General features: G+C 35.0%; 1 protein-coding gene across 5 annotated transcripts in view; it reads right to left on the reverse strand.

Moving 5' to 3' along the window:
* The window catches only part of CREB1 (cAMP responsive element binding protein 1), a 61,228-nt gene that overhangs the window by 35,315 nt on the left and 3,962 nt on the right, over window positions 1-21,951 (reverse strand). For 4 of the 5 annotated variants that reach the window (XR_004382956.1, XM_032859954.1, XM_032859953.1 and 1 more), the window contains exons 2-4: window positions 7,821-7,942; window positions 1,637-1,783; window positions 857-898 (exon numbers count right to left, since the gene is read on the reverse strand). Coding sequence is in view for 4 of the 5 variants with exons in the window: in XM_032859954.1 (XP_032715845.1) it covers window positions 857-898; window positions 1,637-1,783; window positions 7,821-7,934 (303 nt within the window). In the remaining variant the exon portion in view is untranslated. The remainder of the gene's footprint in view (window positions 1-856; window positions 899-1,636; window positions 1,784-7,820; window positions 7,943-21,951) is intronic. The other variant, XM_032859955.1, reaches the window with a different exon arrangement.

Genomic DNA, 21,951 nt, shown 5'->3' on the forward strand with positions numbered 1-21,951 from the left:
CACTGTCTCCATCTTGGTAACAAATTCCATTCTGAGTATCTTTCAGTATGTAAATTCACATGTGCTGATATTTTTACATGAAAACATTCTTTTTTTTTCTTCCATGTAAGTGTCCAAGAGAACCAAAAGCATAAGTAGAGGTGGGTAATGGTGGCTCAAGGACTCAATAATATAATACGGCTGACTAAATCGAATATACCGTTTGAGGACATTAACAGGATGCTTCCAGGGCAAAAGAAGCGCTTGTCCCATCTACAAATATCAATCAGTATGGCTACCATACTCGAGAAAAACACAACAGCTCTCATCCACAGGACAACAGCAAGGACAGTAAAGAGCAATAAAAGCTACACCGTATAATAAATGACTGAAGAAAAATAGACATTTGTTTAGTCTGGACATTTTGTTTTTTTAAAGTAGGAAGGGTGCAAGAGACAAGGGAAAAGAAGTGGTCCAAAAGAGAAAGAATTAAATTTGCTTAATTAGTTTCTGAGTATGGAACTGGGACCACTAGGTAGAAGTTTTAGAAAGGTATACTCTGGCTCACCACAGGGAAGAATAGTTCAGCAATTACCCCTCTTTATAAACTGGTTACCTCGGGAGACAGGGGTTCCATTTCTCTAGTGTTCAAGTAATGCTGGACTACCATTTGGAGGAGAGGAGAAAAGATAGACAGGGAAAGTAAGCACACACTAAGGGCTGGGCAGGTAACAAGTCCGGCCTAGACCTAGATGATCTCTAAGATCTTTATGCAAACCTTAAATTGCATGTTTATAGAAGGATAACAACATAAAGAATAATTTCTCACCTTCCTTTCTAAAAATAGTTCTTTCCAAATCTAGGACCTAGGACTCACCTGAGTTCCGGAGAAAAGTCTTTTTAAGTCCTTACAGGAAGACTGTGAAGCAAAAAATATGAAATGGGAGGCTGGGGTTATGGCCTACTTGAATGAACATTCAAGTCTTTTTTTTTTCTTTCAATAAGCTCACTGCAAAGATGCCTACTACTCGAGGTTTCCTACGGTTCAGTAGAGTAGTCACCTTCATTCAGAGCTCTGTGTGCTTTTATTCCCCCTGGATTCAATCCAAAGGAACAATCTCTCCAAAGAATTAGATAACATGCGCAGTGTAATCCCTGAATATATCATTATTTCAAAATTATATACTCTAACTTACACCCCTAGACATAGCTGGTTTTATAATGCTTTCTATGATCTCTAAATTCAAGTTAGTATCTTAGGTAAGGTTATTCATTTTGACAAGGGCTTATTTTTTCCAATTGCATGTTTAGAAAATAAATACAAAGTTATTTTTGTTATCTCAATTTTCCTGAACTAAGGTATATCAGCCTTGGTCCTTCCCAAACGTTTCCACTTGACCCCACATACTTTAAAATTTTTCCCAATCAAGTCTTTTTCTTCTGTAGCTTAAGAAAAAGTCCTTTTTTTATGTCTGTTCTTGTGTGTATATATGTTCCTATACATAAGGTGACTATACAGACGCAGCATATTCCTTTACCGTAAATAAAATAAGCTCTGAACTAGGTATGTTCCTATTTCCATAACTAATGAAAGGAGAGAGATATGGCTATAAACGACAGTTATGAAAGTAGATGCAGAACTTTTTTATACACATACCTGAACTGTCTGGACTTGTGGAGACTGAATAACTGATGGCTGGGCCGCCTGAATAACGCCATGGACTTGAACTGTCTGCCCATTGGGCAGCTGTACTAAAGTTACGGTGGGAGCAGATGATGTTGCATGAGCTGCTGGCATAGATACCTATGGTGTTGAACATGGAAAAAAATTATCATCACAGATACCTCCTTGAGAGTAGTCACGTTCAGTACGACGCAACTTTTTTAGCAGGAAAAAGATGACTTCTGCTAGCCAAGTATTTCACTGGTGTGAAAGAAACTAATGATTACATTTAATATTAAAAAACAACAACAACAACAATTGTACATGCCCCCTCCCTTCCAAATGCTTCCACATGACAAAAAACTATTTTAATGTAATATTTACAATTTAGGTTTTTTTGGTAATATTTAAAATTTGTAAAACAGACTTCCTCTGATTACTAAATACACTTTAATTGTATGTTGCTTTAAATTTTCCTACCTGCTTTCATGTCCAGTTTCTCATTTTGCTCTTCAAAGAAATCATGATTGGATAATAAGGATTATCTCCATTTTAGAGTCAGAAATATCAACTGCTCAAGAGATTAAGTAACTTACCCAAGGTCAAGAGCTATGCTAGCTTTGAAGAAACATAAAAGTCTTCAGAATATTTTGTGTTCAATAACTCATATTCTAAAATACAACTGCTCTCAGACTTGGGCAAAACTTAGCGAAGTCTAGAACAAATATACATCTAAAAATGTACAGCACAGTCTTCTCCTTTAAACTAACTGCAAGTATGCGTTTATTAGTGAGAAAGTATTAATATGTATTATAAACTGAAAATTTCTACCCTTCCTAAATCAAAGTGATATGACAGTTGATATTTTAAGGATTTATTTTCCTCTTAAAGGAATAAGAGAACAGAACTGAGTGAATTTAAGAGATATTAATTTTCTCCTGAGGCACAAAGAAAGCAATTTTAATGAATCAATATCCAGGTCCAAGGAGCTCTTATGTCATGTCTACACCTATCAGACAGTCTTTCTTGTTCCTATGCTTAAACACATTCAGAGGTTCACTAATTTTTGCTCATCTGGTAAACAGTAATTGCGGACCCATGTGCTAAGAGCAATGTCAAAACTGAAACTACAAACATGAAGGAAATTACTGGGGTACATGTATGAAGGCAGGGGGAAAAGAACACAAATAAATAAAATCCAGTGAAGTAATGAGGCTTGCCAAGAGAAAAATACACACACTGAGGAAAGCTACCCCACCTCCCCTAAAAAGGGAAGAATGCAAATTTGAAATAAAGATTACAAATTCGGCATATTTTGACTCCCAGGGGAGAGGCACAGAATTTTGGGGAAGAAGGGGTAAATGACAGTTAGTACTAATGGACCGTGTAAGTACGTTACTGTATGAATGTAGGAACCAGGGCAAGATAAAATTGTAACACAAACAGGCAGGGGCTAAATGAGCTCGTCATGAAAAACCATATATATTCCACTAAAAAAGTTGCACTGTATCTTGAGGAGATTGGGAAAGGCACTGAACAGTTTTCAAACTCTGGAATATCACATGGCGAGGATTGAATTTTAGATAGATCACTTCAGTGGCAGTATGAAAAACATTTACTTCAGAGAAAGAACAAAGTGGAGGGAAGGAGATTGAGAAAGGTTATATAGTAGTTAGGTGAGATGATAAACCCAGAAGTAAAGTACTAGCTGTGGTACCGAGGAGAATGAGAGAACTGATGTAAGGAAAATTCAGGAGGCAGACTAGAAAGAGCTTCATGAATGACTGCTTGAAGGAGGTGAGAGAGGAATCCAGGATGACCCACATATTTCATGTTTGGGTAAGAATCGATAAACTATGCTATCAACTGAAACAGAGAACACAAGAAGTAAGGAGACGCTTGGGCAGGAAAGATCCCTAATGAAATGAGAAGTTAAAACTATGAGTATCCATCTTTGGGCAGTTAGGACGTCCCTCCTTAATATAATCATTTTCTCTCTAGCCACTATAAATTTTGTTTGGTTTTACCTGGTTCTCAAAATGTGGTCCATGGACTACCTCCAACAGAGTTACAACATGTGCCTATTTATAAAGTCATACTCTTGGTGGACCTAAGGACACTTCCCCCTATACTGAAATTTGAGAACCACAACTCTAAGTTACTCAGAATATTTCTTCTTAGTTCCGTACAAAGGCTCTTCTGATATCTGAAGCAATTATCATATCCTCTTCTCTATTTTATAGAATAAATATAACAAGCTAACTCAAGGAGTTGGTTAATCTCTTCTCTACCCGGATCACTCTACAGAACAGTTCTTCTCATTATAACTTCGTAAACAATACAGATATACAAGATAAAAATCCCTTATGTTCCTACCACTCAGAGCTAACTGCTGTTAATATTTTTGCTGAAGATGTAGGTGCTTTTAAAAGTGCATACACACACTCAATTTTTATAACACACAATCATGGAATCTAATTTAATCTTTCAAATCCATTATAAATATCTTTTCATACCATTAATAATTTTCTTTAGTGGTTTTAGGGCTGTACAATAAAAATTACTTTGTTTAATAAATTCCTTATTATTGGATATTTAGGTTTTCAAATTTGCCTGTTACAAGGAAGCCGCAATGATCATCCTTTTACCCAACTCCTTAGTTAAATCCATAGAAGTTTACATTCTCATAGTCAAAACCAATATTGTTTTTTTTTCTTCCCACTTAAAAAAAAAATCTCCGTAGGGGTGCCTGGGTGGCTTAAGTTGGTTAAGCATCTGATTCTTAATCTCAGCTCAGGTCTTGATCTCAGGGTCGAGAGTTCAAGCCCCCCACTTAAAAAAACAAACCAAAACAAAACTGTGTAAATTCCAAAAGTAAAATAAAGCATCTCATTATTGTTCTGGATTGGTTTTCTTCCTTTGCAAGCTGGGCTGAATTTTTTCCTGTTCACTGTTCAAATCACTACAGTCTTGGATTTGGCAGTTTTATTATATTTTTCTATTATTAAATACTGACAACAAAAAAATACCAGGTATCAGAATTATGAAAGGAAATTATGACAAAAATGCATCATGTATGTGTTAAGGACTTGGATGACCAAGTGAAAAAACTCTGTAATTAGGAATAAAAAGAAGAAAAACTACACAAATAGGAATAGAAAACCAGCTTTTCTAAAACTCAAACATCATGTCATTCTGCTCTTCAAAGTAAATGCTAAAGGACTGCCTGATAAGGATGATAAATTCAACATGTGTATATTATTTTGTTCCTTCCTGAATCTTCAATTAAACTTCATAAAATTGATTTTGTTTTTACAGGCACAATTACATGAGCAAAGAATGGGATAGGAGATAACAGTAAGAGTTTTGGAGGCTGGAAAGAAGATGGATGAATAGTAACGAACTTGGGAGACCTCAGAAGGCCAACTCATGACGTAGAAACAGGGAAAGCCTGATTTGAACTCAAAATCCTTAAGAGGCTCAGGATCTAAGTCATCCTGGAAGGTGGAGTAAAGGGAGAAGCTGAAAATAAGGAAGGCTGATTGAAGGCTCTTTGAGAAGCAACTGGATCCCCTCCCCACACTCTCTGTGGAAGAGTAATTAATCTACCCCATGCTGACAGAAAAATGGAGAATTAATTTCTGGGTAGTGGATCTCCTGACTGCCTACAACAGACACTGCTGAAGGTTGGGTTACTAACCTCCAGTCTACTTTCTCTTAGCTCCCTGGTCTTTACCCTATAAGCAAGGGATCAATAAAGCCTTCCCGGAGGAACCTAATTAGTGACAAGGGGCTGAACAAAGACTTAAAAGATACTGACATTGGGAAGGCCATAACCACTCTATAGTGAAGCTCACAACAACTCATAATTGTTAGGCTCCCAACACACTTAGAGCTTCCAATAGTCTTTCTGGTCCCCTACTTTAAACTTGGGCAGACAACCACAATTATAAAACATTTGAGGAAAGCTTCTAATATGAAAGATGGAGACCAAAACAAATTGAAGGCCAAAAAGCTATACAGAGGAAAATCTATGTGGGGAGAAGAAAACTTAAAATCTAATTAATATTCTCAGAGATGATAGAAAATATTCCCTTTGTTAAACATAAACAGGATGCTTTTAAAACACAAAAGGACTATTCAGAGAACAAAAGGAACTCTTGGAAACATGACAGCAGAAATAAAACATTCAACAAATGGGTTGGAACATCAAACTGAAAAAGTCTCCCAGAAAGCAGAGCAAAAAGACAAAGAGAAGGCAATAGAGAAAAGATGAGAAAATCAGAGAAACAGTCCTATAGGTATAGACCACAAGGAAAAAAGGAGAGAGAGAAAAATCTTCAACCAAATAATTTAAAGAAATTGCACAAAATTGAAGACATGAGCTTCCACTAAAAAGGGCCCAATGAAAATATACAGCACAATGGATAAAAACTATTCAAACCAAGACCCTAAGAATGAAATAGTGAAACACTGTGAACAAAGAGAAATAAGATACCAGAGAGGGAAAATAAATGGACTTAGTCTTTTCCAAGAGCAATACCACATGGTGACTGTTCAAACTTTGAAAGAAACTTTCAAACTTTGGAAGAAAAATCATTTTTTAAAAAATATTTTATTGATTGATTTGAGAGAGAGAGAGTGCACGCAGGTGGAGAGGGGTGGAGGGAGAAGGAGAAAGAATCTGAAGCAGACTCCTCACTGAGCATGTAGCCCATCATGGGACTCCATCCCAGGATTGGGAGATCATGACCTGAGCAGAAACCAAGAGTTGGATGCTTAACTGAGCCACCCAGGTGCCCCAAGAAAAATGATATCCTTACCAAGAATTTTTTACCCAAACTTGCTCAAGAAACCACTGGAAAACATGCTTTATTATACCAAGAACACAAATTCAATAATAGAAAGCAGGGGGAAAGGAATTTCCAGGGCTGTATTGTATAGCAGACTTAAGAGGACAACCGGATCAGACAGAAAAGTGCTCCCCAAGAGACAATTATTTGCAGGGCTGTCATCACCAAGATCCTTTCTGGGATTGTACCTTATTTTTACCACAGGGTCAAATGCTTGGGTGAGCCCAGATTCTGATCTGTGCATGTTTGCCTTGACCATGTACTGAGGAAGTCCTGGCTCTTTCTCCTTCATTCCTCCCTCTGCCTTATCCAAGTATTTACTTTATCCCCAGATATTTTCTGCTTTGCCTTACTCCTGAGGGTTGGAGGTAAACCCTAATACTCTCAGAAGAAAACATAGAGCAGCCCACTTCTTCTGACTATATTCCTGCTGGAGATCCAGTATTTGGGCCATAATTTAATTCAGTGTAGTAACCATTTGTGGTTAGCCCCCTATTAGCCAAGACTCATTTTTGCTCAGGGACTTCCTTAGGAGGGCTTTTAAATTCTTCAGGAAGCTGAAGCTCAACACTGTAGAGCCTCTGCTAGGATTATTTTCTCCTGGGAGCCTTTACCAGAAAGAGGCAGTATCATACTCCTTTACCTAGCAGGTTTATGTCTGTTATTTATCTATATAACGATCTTTCTTATATAAGGCATAAGGTTATATAATGTTCTTATATTAACTTATTTCTTATGTATGCAATTAATGGTTAATAAAATATTTGAGGAAAAATAAATCAGAATAAAAAATAAGAATGAAAGAATATAACTCTAGAGGTAGAATGTTTAAGACAAAGACAAAATAAAAGAATCATAAATTATATTTAAAAGATATAGGAAACAAAACTTATCACCCTTGAAATTTACTTGTGTGTCAATTTATCTGCTTACCCTATTTTTTAGTTTAAGCACATAGAAAACTTAGCCTCTCAGATTATCTAAATTCCCATGCCTCAAAATAAATCTGTGTGATAAAAAAAAAAAGCAGTTACCATATCAGGTTTTCTTCCCTCGTTTAGGAGAGACAATCTCTACCCATTAGTTAAAATGTCATTATTCTGAATCAGGTCACTACAAATAATGTTTTAACAATACATTTTTCTGTTCCGTTACTGAATCATTTCTAAAATTATGCTAATACTTAGTAAATAGGAACTTCAGTATTCTAAGAATGTCTCTGCTCAGTTCTATGTCTACCTCTGCAATAAAAACTAAATCCTCTTGTCTAAAACATATTTCTCTTGGAAGAGACATAACTTGGAATCTCTCCATGTATTTTATACCTGGGCTAATGTGGCAATCTGTGGCTGGGCTTGAACTGTCATTTGCTGGCTTTCAGCTTCTGTTACAGCTGCATCTCCACTCTGCTGGTTCTCTGCTCCAGATTCCATGGTCATTTAGTTACCTACAATAATATGGAAGAGTGTTACAAGCACTACAGTGCTTTGTGCTTTTGTGACTTTAAAGGCAAATTTCAGGTTATAAATAGGTATATGTGTGGTTAGGTTAGAAAATGCACTCAGAAATCTAGTTAAAAAATAATCTAGCTCAATTATTGTAAACTTATCCAAGTCTGCTGAGCTGTAAAATTCTAACCCCTTCAAACCCCCCCAAAAATACCCCAAAAACCCCTCTCTTTTCCCTTGTTATTCCATCTAGAAAGAAGGAATTCCTCCCTTTCATGAATCTCCCCTATTAACAAGGGGAAGAGGGTGCCAGTAAAATTCTTTTTTTTCAAATTGTACTCATCAGGTATGGAGAGAAGGTAGAGAGTAGAAGTGAGCTGATATCAGGGTCTATGAGATATTGGCTTCATGGTACTTCATATGAGGGCATTCCCTTTCTATAATAGGGCAGAAACATAAAAGTATAAGCTACTTCCAAGATAATTACTGGTGGTGGGACAAAAGCAGCCCAGGTTGTGGGGTATCAAGATAGAAAGGTGGGATAAATAGACACAAAGCCAAATCAGAGACCCCAAACACTGCAGATCTTAGCGTTCCGACTCCTCACCTATATACAGTGTGCAACACTACACATGCACACAAACATGAAATAAAATTTTGAGTAAGTTAATCAATGCTGCTCTCTTTAACTTTGGGACCCTGCTTTGGTAGGTATATTTGTTGGGTAATCTGGCACTGAATGGCAGCAAGAGTTAGTGGAGAACAATTCAAAGCAGCAGCAGCTACATGCAGATATTTCTGATAACAGAAATAAATAAACTTCTGGTGATAATCATGTCTAAAGGAGTCACAAAAAAAAGGGATTACTTCTCACTTGTGTTCTATTGTTATCATTTAGTGCCTGGCATATTACCTGTCAAAAATGAATTTATTAATAGTGATGACTACCTATAGCAATTCCATAAATAACACAAAACCCCAATACTTTTCCAGAATTTATTACATTTATTTTATAACTCTGAAACTGATCATCAAAATTGCAACTGATCCTTATATCATTACTACACGCCATCAGAACATATCACATACTAATATATTTTCCATCATTCACAGGGTTCTATAAAAAGTTTTACAAGTGACAGGTAAAAATGGAAGTAAAAATATCTCTGTGGAAAGAAGTATAAATAATTTAGAAATACAGAATCCATAAAAGAGATGACAAATGAAAAGATCAACAGACCTGACTACATAATTATTTAAAACATTCAAATGACAAAAGACACCAAGACAAGTGCACAGGGAGAAAATACCTGCCACGTATAATCGACACAATAACACCTAGAATACAGAGAAACTACTAGTCAATAAGAAACTCCATTACTGACTAGTTCACAAAGATGTATATGCAAGGATATTCATTGTAGAATTTTTTTATAATAGTGAAAAACTGGAAACAAGTATCCATCGTTCGAAGGACCTTTCGAGAAGTCATAGCAATGAAAGAGAGAAAAATCTAGCTGTAATGTAATAACATATAAAGTTTTCCAAGACAAACTGAGAAGGGCAAGTCATACAGAACATACTGTAAAAAACAGAATTCTATTTATGTTAAAAGAAAAAAAGTAAAAACAAATTGTTATAAAACGTTTCCCATGTATGTGCATCAAAAAAGGTATGGTAAGTTATATACTAAATTGTAAGTGATAGCTCTGAGGAGAGGAAGATGTTGTAGAATTGGATAGGATGATGACTTTCACCTTTTACTTTTTACATATTTTAGTCTTTATTTTCTTTCCATCAGCATCATTTCAGGATTACTTGTACAATTTAAGATTTTAATACCAGAAGTCATGAATAACATTTTGAAAACTATGAACCAAAAACGGTTTTTCAATCATGATTTTGAGATACCTGTTGAAAAAAAAATTTTAAATCCTAGATATTTTTATATGAAACTATTTTTATTTTTATCTTGCCTAAATTGCTTACCCCACATTTCCAAAGAATAAAAAATATCCAAAATACCCCACAATTCCAAAGATAAAAAATTATCAAATAATTTTATTTTAATTGTGATAACTGGAATTATATACTTATAATCTGTGCTCTTTTAAACTAAAAAATTTAAGAAAGACATCAAAATAACAAAACAACATCAACAACAAAATGGTTTATGTATCCTAAATGTTGTTCATGCTTTTGGTGTGCAAGAAAATGGCATGTGAAAACATTAAAACCTAATCTCAGGAACAAGCAGTGAATCCATTTGAGGACAAGACTGAACTGAGTCAAGCTAAGTAAGGTCAGAATTCCATAAACTTTTTCATCCTCTCCCTACGCCATCATTTTAATGAGAATGAAGACAAATACAAATTTATCATCATAATATATCCTTTGTAGAGAGTATGCACCAACCATTTTTGAAAGACTATTTCAGGCCATGTTTTTTTTTTTTTAAACCTGTGCTGTCATCCATATATTTTTAACTTCCCCATTTGATTAAAAGCAATCTATGGCACAGATCATATTTCTTTTTTGTTTATTATACAAGAATTAGGACTACCTTTTTCCTGACACTTAAGGTACAGGACATCATTATAATTTTTTGTTGCAGAAAATAAAATGTGACGTTATTATAATAAAGACACAAAACCACTAGTTAACATAAATAATTATAGCTACAAGGACACATTCAAAACAGGAATGTGATTTGCATTCTTCTTCACTCCCCAACTTGGTAAAATTCTTAAAAAAAAAAACAACAAAAAAAACCTGAAACAAAAAGAGTGATATTTCCAATGGATATGATTCTCTCATATAAACTGCCAGGGTATTATTATCATTTCTTTCATTCAGGCAGACTATTAATCTTTTTTTAGAGAAGGGTACAGCATTCTTAATTTTTATAACTCTTAGCTCAAGTAGGTATCAACATCCAAAGCAACAGTACAAATACTGTCTTTCATCAGAAAATTCTCAAAGTGCAGGTGAGATATATTTAAGGAATAAAAATTTGTTTCAGATAAACAACTCACTGACTGAACTAACATAGACATTATTCTTTTGGCCTTTACCACAAAGGTACTGAAATGGCCTCTCAACTGGACTAAACTGATATTTAAAGTGGGTGTATTCTTTTTGGACTTCGAAAACTTTTGTTCTTTTCTATCTTCAGGTGGTGAGGGAAGAGATAATACAGTATCACATCTCCAGTCTTCAATTTTTCTATCAACCAAGGAGCAGTCCAGCCAGAAGTATAGTATCCAGACACATGATCAATTACTACAGCCAATATGTGGATTTCCAAAGTTGTTTGAAGAAAGGAGGTTTGTTTTTTTTTTTAAAGATTTATTTTATTTGTCAGAGAGAGACAGCACAAGCAAGGGGAGCAGCAGGCAGACAGAGAAGCAAGCTCATGCCTAGTGATGAGATGGATGCAGAACTTGATCCCAGGACCCTGGGATCACAACCCAAGTCTAAGGCAGATGCCTAACCGACTGAGCCACCCGGGTGTCGTAAGAAAGGAGATTCGTAATTCACTACACAAATGAATGCTTTTCAGGAATACAAAAATTAAAAAAGACTGAATACTACTCTAAAATAAGTAAAAGATCAGGTACATAAAAACTCAGAAAGAATGTTCTATAAATACTGGGCCTGGAATATTAGAAACAGATCGGAACTTAGAAATCACTGAAAATCTAGTATTAGCTTGAGTTTGGGGATTCTTGTTTTTCCAATAATTCAGAGTTACAAAATTTGGGATATTTAAGATTTGGGAATTTTCATGATTTATCCCCTAAAAATTAATATAATCCTCTAGAAACCATACATTTATAATAAATTTCAAAACAGTATCATGCGTAAAGGAAACAAAAATGTTTAAACCAATTCACAAAGATATGTGTCATTTTGCTATGTAATGTCTTTAGAGTTGTCCCTCTTAATATGGAAAATAAAAAGTGAAGTGGTTCTTAGTGTTATTGAGAGAAATAAACAATGCTGCTGTGAGTAGTGGGAAAGAGAGCCTAACGCTTGGTAGAAAGCTGGATCTGTCACCAAGTGATCATTGGAAAAATTAAACTTTTTGTGCTTTAGATTTCCTCATCTGTAAAAACTAGGAAGATGAATTAAAGAGCTCGTCCAATTTTAAATGCTCTGATCCTAGGAAATGACACAAGATGTATGTACGCAAACATAATTATGCAGGCCACTTAATAAAATAGTATATATAATAAATGAAGTATTTCCTTTTACTCTATAGTAATATATGTAGACAGTAAAAGAGGAACGATTCACTAAGAATAGGTCATCTAGCCTCTTGATCTTGGATTAATACAGAGCTATCACCACTCACTGATTTATAAAATCATGAGAATGCAATACAACTTGACATAATTAGCAGTACCTTTAAAAAATGCTGCAAGACCAGACTACTAGTCAATAAAGATTCTCTCACATGTTGGAGAGCAACTCTTTTACTCATTACATTGATCTGGTCACAACTATTGTTCGTTATTAAATAGTTTTACAGTCCCCTTTTGTTAATTTACAAAGAGGACAAAGTTTTTCCTTCCCATATTAGAAAGCTTCAAGAAACTTACCTAAGACTGTACCACTTTAGTATCCTTTACACAGTAAAGACAGTATTTAAAACCTTAGATTGTAGTTTAGATAAACCTCTCAGTAAAGTGTCAAATGAGTGCTTCCATGACATTTAAAAGAATAGAAAATGTTCTGCAATAATCAAGAGAATGGGGAATTCCAAAGAAGCACTGAGAATGGTCACAGCACCATAAATCTGGGGAAGGAGGGTAACTTCTCTGATAAGAAAAATGGTATGAGCAAAGGCTTACATTAGTATGCCTTTACAGAAATGAGTGAATCAGTGGCTAGTGCCAGATTCTATACAGAAGGAAGGAGAGAGGACAAATGATAAGAGAAAAGTCACTCAAAAAGCAATCAACAACTGCCTACTAGGACAAAATGAAAATTGAAAATAATGTCTCTTTAAAGTAACTGTGTTTAGAACTTTCATATCGCAATGAATTTTACTTCTACTCTATATAGCAACATATCCTGAGAGAATTCACCATTAGTAACTTTAAATAAAACCAACAATATCTTCAGTTTTAACTGAAGTGGCATTATATATATTATACTTATATTAGGTTATCATATCTGAGGACTTATATTTCAGGCACTGTCAAATTACTGGGGAAAAAAGAAATATACAATATAAATTTTTAAAACTTTGTGCAACTTACATTCTCATGTGTGGAGCAGGGAAGAGAAAGTAGGTAAAGTATGTAATAAATCAGATGGTGAGAGGTATTACGTAAAAAATAAAGCTGAAGGGCACCTGGGTGGCATAGTCAGTTGTGTGTCTGACTTGACTTTGGCTTAGGTCATGATCTCAGGGTTGTGAGATCAAGCCCCACACTGGGCACCATGTGGGGTGTGGAGCCTGCGTAAGATTCTCTCTCACGGGGCGCCTGGGTGGCTCGGTGGTTTAAAGCCTCTGCCTTCAGCTCAGGTCATGATCCTGGGATTGAGCCCCGCATTGGGCTGTCTGCTCAGCAGGGAGCCTGCTTTCCCCTCTCTCTCTGCCCGCCTCTCTGCCTACTTGTGGTCTCTGTCTGACAAAAAAAAAAAAAAAAAAAAAAAAAAAATTCTCTCTCCCTCTACCCCTCCTCCCCCTCTCTCACTCTCTAAAATAAACAAACATACATATAAATAAATAAACAGCAAGCTGAGAAGGATGCTGGAGGGATTTTCAATATTTTTTAAAGCTAACAAGTGAAAAATCTCATTGCTAAAGTAGCATTTTAATTCACCTACTCAACACCTATACAGAACTATACCAAATCATGGACAATTTCTGGAAGTACTATTTCCATACCTACCTGCCTCTACCAAGTTAACCAAAGCTCATCAACAAGAAAGCAAGCCCATATTCTCACTTTCTGCTAAAAATCATTAAACAAAAGAAACAAATGCTGTAGATCTTTACCTTGTTCTTTCCTCCTGAAATATTCTGACTTTTAGGAAGTGCCCCAGTCCATAGGATCCTAAACATTCTATTCAAGTTTATAAAAAATAAACCCATCTACCCCCCCAACCCAGTTTACTTTTTAATCCCTTAAATCTATAACCAATTCAATCCAGTTTAGGATGAGATGGATAACTACCATATTCAGAGAAATGAACTATGAATTTTGACTGAAGAATAATGCATCCATAACTAATGGAACATATGAATACTGTGATTGTTAAAAATGTAAATGACCTTCATTATAAATGAGAAAAAAACCTCCCCCTGCACCCTAGCAAGTGGCTGACTCCTCCTAAACTCAAAAGCCCAGGGATTTAAGGAAATCACACAAGCAGAAATCTAAGGTCTCTAGGGTAACCATAGCAAAAGGAACATTTGGGCACATGATTTTAAAACTATATGACTATTTTGTTGTCATAGTCAAATACAGTACTAAAAATATTTTACAGAAGTATACCTAGAAACAGCCATGGGTGGTACAGAGTATCTTGTACATATTTTGTACCTCTTACTTAGTTTTTAGAATGATATAACTGACTCAAAGCATTGCTAACACATTCTCAACAACTCCAACAGGACTTGATTAATTTTCTAAAGTGTTATGATTAGTTTACTAAATAAAGTAACAAAATGTCCAGGTGTTACACAACAGACTTTGGCTTTCCAAGAATCAGTAACTATGTTGCACTGCCTTTTTCCCTCTATACCCCCCCCACCCCTGTACATTTTTGGGGGTTGTTAACTTGGAAATAGTTGTCACTTATCATATGCTTAATCTAGAGCAACTGAGGTGTATGCAATCAATACTGGAAATTTAGCAATGCTATGGGTTTCTGATGCTAATAATAAATAGTCTTGTGGTAATAAATTTAGCATATCTTCACTGAAACCTGAAAGGAAAACAGCTGATTCAATGTTGCATGTGTATACATAACATGTAGGTATGCGTACATGTACATTACACACACACACCCCACAACACAGATACCAACTTCAATTCTAAAATTTTATTAAATTAGAATAATCACACACTATCAAAATGAAGTTAAATACATTTTTAAGAAAGAGTATGGACAGGAAATGTGATAAACTAAAATAAACTGGTGTCTTTATTAAACTAAGTAAATTCTGACAGAGTTTTCAGAAAGTTTACTCTGTGCTCCTACCAAAGTCTTTCTCCCTTAATTAGGAGAATAAATCCATATTTCCGCCTCTAGTCTAGATATTAAAGGCAAGAAAAGTTGTACTTGAAGTTAATTGTGTGATTTGAACTTGATGAGATTTAAACATTTACAAGAGAAAAATAAATGCCTGAAAATTTGTGTATATATTTTAATAAATTCTTTGTATTAATAGTAAGTATCAGTATCACCGAACCACTACTACCAAAAAAGGCAACATACAGTAACAGGGAAACTTTTCAATGTCATTTAATAAAGTTAATTCCCTGACTTATTCACTGGATTGAACTGAGAGAAACTACTTTAAGTTCAATATTCATATATTACAACTTATTGCACTTCTGTAATCACCACAGTATTTGGATGCTATTTTTAATAAATTATTTTTAAATATGTAGCATGTGCTACGAGAAAGAGGGAGACAAACCATAAGAGACTCTTAATCTCACAAAACAAACTGAGGGTTGCTGGGGGGTGAGGAGGTAGGGATAGGGTGGCTGGATTATGGACATTACGGAGGGTATGTGCTATGGTGAGTGCTATGAAATGTGTAAATCTGATGATTCACAGACCTGTGCCCCTGGGGCAAAGAATACATTATATGTTAATTTAAAAAATTAAAATAATAGTTAAAAAATCAGAAAAAAAGACACTGTTCTCAAAGAAATATTTTAACAGAAGTGAATGAGAGAAATATTATGTGATTTATAGAAGTGAATTAGAAAAACATTATGTGATTTATAGAAATGTACTGCATGATGACAGCCATCCTATAACATGTGACTAATTCTATAGTAACTTTCAAGAGAAAAGCTTTAGTGCTTTCTCAAATCAAAGTCATTATTTTCTAAGTACTAGCAAATGTATTTGCCTTGTTTGCTTTCAAGGAAGACGGACTACTCACAGCTCTCAAACAAGCCTTCATGTATCTGGTCACCAAGAGACAGTGTTGCTTAGCAAGGCAGCAACCATGACTGTGCATTATTTTAGATAATAACATTTTATCCCATTTCCTTCCCAATTTCCTTTCTTTCTCATCCAATACTATGTTTACAGCTTTTCACACCTTAAGCATTTCAAAGATGTGATCCTACATAAACTTCCTATATGAAGTTCTACTAAACCGATTTTTTTGGAGATGATTTTTTTTTTTTTAAGAAAAAAGGATTATACACCTCCTACGAGCAGTTACTTATAGAAAAGCAATTTCTGTGTTGACTAAAGAGTGAAACTGTCTTCATATTTTAGGTTCTGATTCATAAACTAGCTCAATGCTAAAACTGTAAGGACCCACAAAAGTTATGCCTTGAAGTTAAATATTTAAAGCCTACTATTCCATTTGCTCAATAAAACCAGAGGAACTATGTGAAAATCACTAAATTCAAATGGAAAATGAATATCCAAGGGTGTTTATAAAGTTAACATTCATTATTTTGACAGGTCTGTTTTGAACTATATTTTAAAATGCTATTCTTGGTGAATTATTTACAAATTAGACATGGAAGAGTGACAATTCACTTTTCCTGAAGTGAGACAGCACGTGTTACAGGAGGAGTTATAAAACAGGAATCCCGGTTTTAGCTCTCACTTCACAGATGGAGAATTAGACATGTTGAGAGATTTGCAAGGAGTTTGTAAGACTGCAGAGGTATACCACGTAACCTCCAGTATTATAAAATGCGAAGAGTTCTTTGTATTTGGCAATGGAATGGCATGGATAATTAAGCCACATGCTAAGCCCTTTTTTTTGGCTAAGCATTTTTATTATGTTTTGCTTGCTAGAAAAAGCCCAAGCACCTAAGGCACCAAGAATATATTGGACTACATTTAAAAATTAGCCACGGTAAAGCTACAAAGCTGATAAATTACATGCAGACAATAGCAAAGACTTTATGTATAGTTCTGATAAAATATTCACTTCAAGTTTAGGTATCTTTATTCCTGAAAGAATCAAAAACAAGTCCAATCAGTGATGTACTATTTTTTTTTTTTTTTTTTTACCCAACCTGGTAGTGATTTCTGGTAAGGTCATTTTGATTAATAATACACTCTCATGCCATTTCTCATGTCTCAGAGGCAAGAAGGATTGGTAAAGCATCAGAGTTTAATGAAAACTTTAAGTAGAAAAGCTTCTTTTTAAGCTATGGAAAAATGAGCCTAATTTCCTTGGCTTTTAATAAATCTGGGGGTACCTGGGTGGCTCAGTGGGTTAACCCTCTGCCTTCAGCTCAGGTCATGATCCCAGGGTCCTGGGATCAAGCCCCGCATCGGGCTCTCTGCTCAACAGGGAGCTTGCTTCCCTGCTCTCTCTCTGCCTGCCTCTCTGCCTACTTATGATCTCGATCTGTCAAGTAAATAAATAAAATCTTTAAAAAAAAATCTGTAATTTCAGTTAGTTTTAACTGTCTAAAGCATGTATGTTTGCTTCCTTTACTTGTTGCATCCCTACAGGGGGACTGTTTTTAATCCTGCCTTTCAAAGCTGTGACCCTCCCAAGAGGGAATCATTCATTAAAAAAATACATTTTCTGTGCCTATTACATAATAAGTGTTCTGCCAAAAACTATGGGGACTAGAGTTTAAGACAAGAAATTTTCTCTCAAAGAGCTTTCAAGCTAACAAGAGATAAAATATGTGTTCTATAAAAAGATACACACACACACACACACACACACACACACAGAGCTGGGCAAGTATAAACTAATTTTAACCAGGTTGCCTACCAATTAATTCCCTTCAAACAAGTCTTTAATAACAATGATTTAAAACCATAAAATCCCAGTTCGAAATGAAAGATATACAATGAATTATGGAAAAAATAAAGCATGGGCTGGCTATTTATCATAATCTATCTACTGAAGCAGATCTTTTAAGAAAATATTTGTTTGTTTATATATATATAGAGAGAGAGAGAGAGTAAGCTCCATGGCCAATGTGGGGCTTGAACTCATGACCCTTTGATCAGGAGTCAACAAACTACCGACTGAGCCAGTCAAGCATCTCTCCTATTGATGTAGATCTAATTAGTAAGATAATGAAACCAATGTATTTTTTTAATACCTTGGCTGGAATACTGCTTCCAAGTGAAATTGTATAAACCTAAACGATTACTGTTTAGGAACAGAAATCCTAGTAATCATCAATAAAGACAGAAACATGAAAACTTTCTTCAGAAGAGATAATGCTAGAAAAACAGTGATGAAGACTATGCTTACTATTATGTCTTGCTCAGAGAAAAGGCTGTACCAGCAAATAAATCATTTAAGCTCTCCAGTGCTCAGTTTAGTCATCTGTAAAAAATGTAAAATGTAAAAAATGAAGGAGTTACTACTCCCTCAATGGCAAAAGTGTGTTAAGTTTGAATTCCCCAGTGTAGTAGAGTTTATGAGTAATACCCATAAAGACATCATAATAAACTGTTCATAACAAATCTCAAAATATGGTACTTCAAATTAAAATGTTTCACTGCAAGTTGCTGTATCTTGATTTTTACCTCACTCTACTTCCATGTCTTCATCTTTGTTGTCCTTGCTACTGCCTAGAAGATACTCCCTTTTATCACTACCCAACCAAGTTCTTTAGTATTCAATTTATATTCTTTCTCATAAAACTTTTCCTCACTAAATTCCTTCTCTTCTGAACTCTACAGCCCTTCAAGACAGTAGTGAAGAACTGACACTGTGCCATGCATACATCCTTCTTCCTTACACTCCTTTTGTCCTCTCCACTATACCGTATGTAGGTTCCCCGAGGGCAGAAGCGACATACTCAGGTTTCACTGTTTACAAGCAACTAGCACAACACTTCGTTTAATATCTATAAAAATCCTTACCTGAATAAATTTTCTTACAATTATTTTGCTTAGTATAATGTCAATGGTCAATAAATGTTCACCGAATAAATGACTAGACTGATAAATGACAGTAAATTAAACCAAAGCATTAGTATTACTGGTCATAGCAAACAAAGCTGCTACTGATACTTTCAAAGGAATGATACTCCTTTAGGAGTACAAATAGTTCGGGACAAATAGCAATTTTCACTTCAGTGATAACGCATTTCTGAGTCTCTTATTTGCCAATCAACTACAGAAACAGGGATAACAACCCTCAGAAATAATGGTTATTCAGCTTTGGCTAAATTACAAGCATTTTTAGTTACATCTATACCATCATGTAATTATAGCCAGAAACCCAGACAACCAGCTCATTAGAAATACTATTAAAATTGAAGAGAGAAATCTTAGTTTCAGAGAAGATTCACTAACCTTTGGGAAAAAAATTTCCTATTACCATCAACTTTCAGATCTATTCTTTACTACTATACCAAGGTCATTTTTAGCAATTTTAAGTTTCTACTTAATTCTCTCTTCTATAACAAAGTATCAGTCTTTACTTCTAGCCTTTTGGCAAAAAACTCACCATCAATCCCTCAGATCTCTTACTCTCTAAACCGTGCCGTTTATTATTCAGAGATCATAATTTTCTAATTTAATTCAACAGCAGAGAGAAAACTTCTTTCCTTTCCTTTTTTTTTTTTTTTTTTAAAGATTTTATTTATTTGACAGAGATCACAGGTAGGCAGAGAGGCAGGCGGGGGGCAGGGTGGGGGAAGCAGGCTCCCAGCTGAGCAGAGAGCCCAATGTGGGGCTAGATCCCAGGACTCTGGAATTATGACCTGAGCCAAAGGCAGAGGCTTTAACCCATTGAACCACCCAGACACCCCAGAAAACTGCTTTTCATTTTTGTTCAGACAGCCCATCTCATTCACAGTAAACTCCTTTATTATTTCAACTCTACCATAAGAAAAAGCAACTCAGGCAATTAAAAGTTTATCAAGGAGTGCTACTTTTTAAGTTGAAATTCATGTCACTAAGCCCCAAGAACTGACTACATATTAAAGGTAATTTTTTTAGCTTTGGAGGTGTAAAATAGTGCCTTTCACTTATCTGTTGGAATAAACACCAGAATAGGAAAGACTTGCGTCACCCCCTTCTTTTTGATAACCTAGAAGACAGGTGAGCAAGACTCTAGGTAAAATATAACAAAATACATCTCAACAGGGCCATATCTGGCAGAGCTAAGAACGCAAAACAAAGAGTATATATATATTTATTAAGGGGAGAGAAGCATTCTGAGTAAGAAAATCCAACAGCTACTCTTTATCCACGTTTCAAACATGTCTCAAAAACCAATATTTATAGCTATCAATATAGAAAAAGTTTAAAACCATCTTTCTTCTTATAGCTTCAGAGGCTGACTAGGATTAAGCTCTTCTATCATGATTGAGCTTTTAAAATTGGCAGAGGAAAACAGTCATTTTCACATTATCAGTTTGTCCCTTTAGTTCATGATCTTTACCTCTACCACAGAAGACAATTTACTGATTCCAGGACACTGTGAGAAATCATTTAAGTCCCTGGTTCCCACAGATACGTTCTAGAATGAAAATCCTCTGCCTTTACAGATTTCAATTATGGATCTCCATCCCCTCAGATCTGTAAAGATGATTGCTTTGTAAACATTTTAGTCCCTAAGCAGGTAAAAACCAAATAGGTCAATATTTTATATAAAATACTGTAAATCATGAAAATATTAGTAAGGCAATATACTTACACTAAGAACTTTCACACATGTAACTGTCAGCTTGAGCATACAGAAAATGAAATATACCACAAGAGTTTCATTTAATGGCTTTTTTTGAGAGATAAGAGACTTATGTATGTCCCTACTGCTGGATTATTAGTTATCATTTTCTAAGTTTAATCCACTTAACACACTTACAGAATTTGTATTTTAAAGATAAATATACTAACTGCATGTAAAATGTACTTTAGTTAAATGCTAGTTAAGAGCCAAAAAGAAAGAGAAAGGTACTGAAACTTGTTTTGTGTTCTAGTTGAACTGAGTATTACTTTGTCCACTTGGTTGACCAGGGACTTACACCCCCCCCCCCCACACACACACAGTCACCTAAGCAGTAAAGTCTAAGTACTCAAGCATATAGGTGAAACTCATTTATTTCTTGCTACTTATATATTATTAGCTATTATTTATTGCTATTTACCTGAGTATCAAATATAAAACTCACTGATAATTACACTAAGAAATACTGGAAAATCATCATGAGAAGGGAAAAAAAAAAAAACCAGGGAAAAAGCTGCATCCTAATCAGCACTGCTGGGCAGTAATACTGCATGAGAATAGTCTGCTTTAAAAAAAAAAAAAAAAGACTGGACTACATGAGATGTTCTTTCTCATTCAGAAAAAAAACTATAGACACTTTTTTGGCTGCAAAAATGGAAGTCTGTTCAAGGTACAAGAATCTTAACAAAAGAGTTAAATTCAGACAACACAGTTTGTGAATTAACTCTTACTTGCTTTTTTATGCACATCTGAATCATTTCACTAAAACTTTTAAAAACTAGAGATAAAAAGGTAGAAAGGCAGTTCAAATAACCATTTCCTGTCAGAAACTGGTATTTCTCATTCAAAAGAAATAAAGGCAAAGTGACAGAATCCCTTAGCTTAAAATGTCATACAAGACCTAAAAATAAAATCAACTTACTAACTGGTTATTAAATACAGGTATATCCATACAATAAGATGCCTCATTAAAAAAAAGTGAAGCTCTTTATGTACTGATATAAACCAATGGCCAAGTCATTTTAGGTGAAAAAAAGGGAAGATGTAGAACAGTGTATATAGTATACTATCATTTGTTTAAAAAAAACAAAAAACAAAAAAAAAAAGTGTGGGCACAGGGTGGGGAAT

This window comes from Lontra canadensis, unplaced genomic scaffold (genome assembly GCF_010015895.1).
Source record: "Lontra canadensis isolate GAN:19392208 unplaced genomic scaffold, GSC_riverotter_1.0 scaffold18, whole genome shotgun sequence".
Taxonomy (NCBI): Eukaryota; Metazoa; Chordata; class Mammalia; order Carnivora; family Mustelidae; genus Lontra; species Lontra canadensis.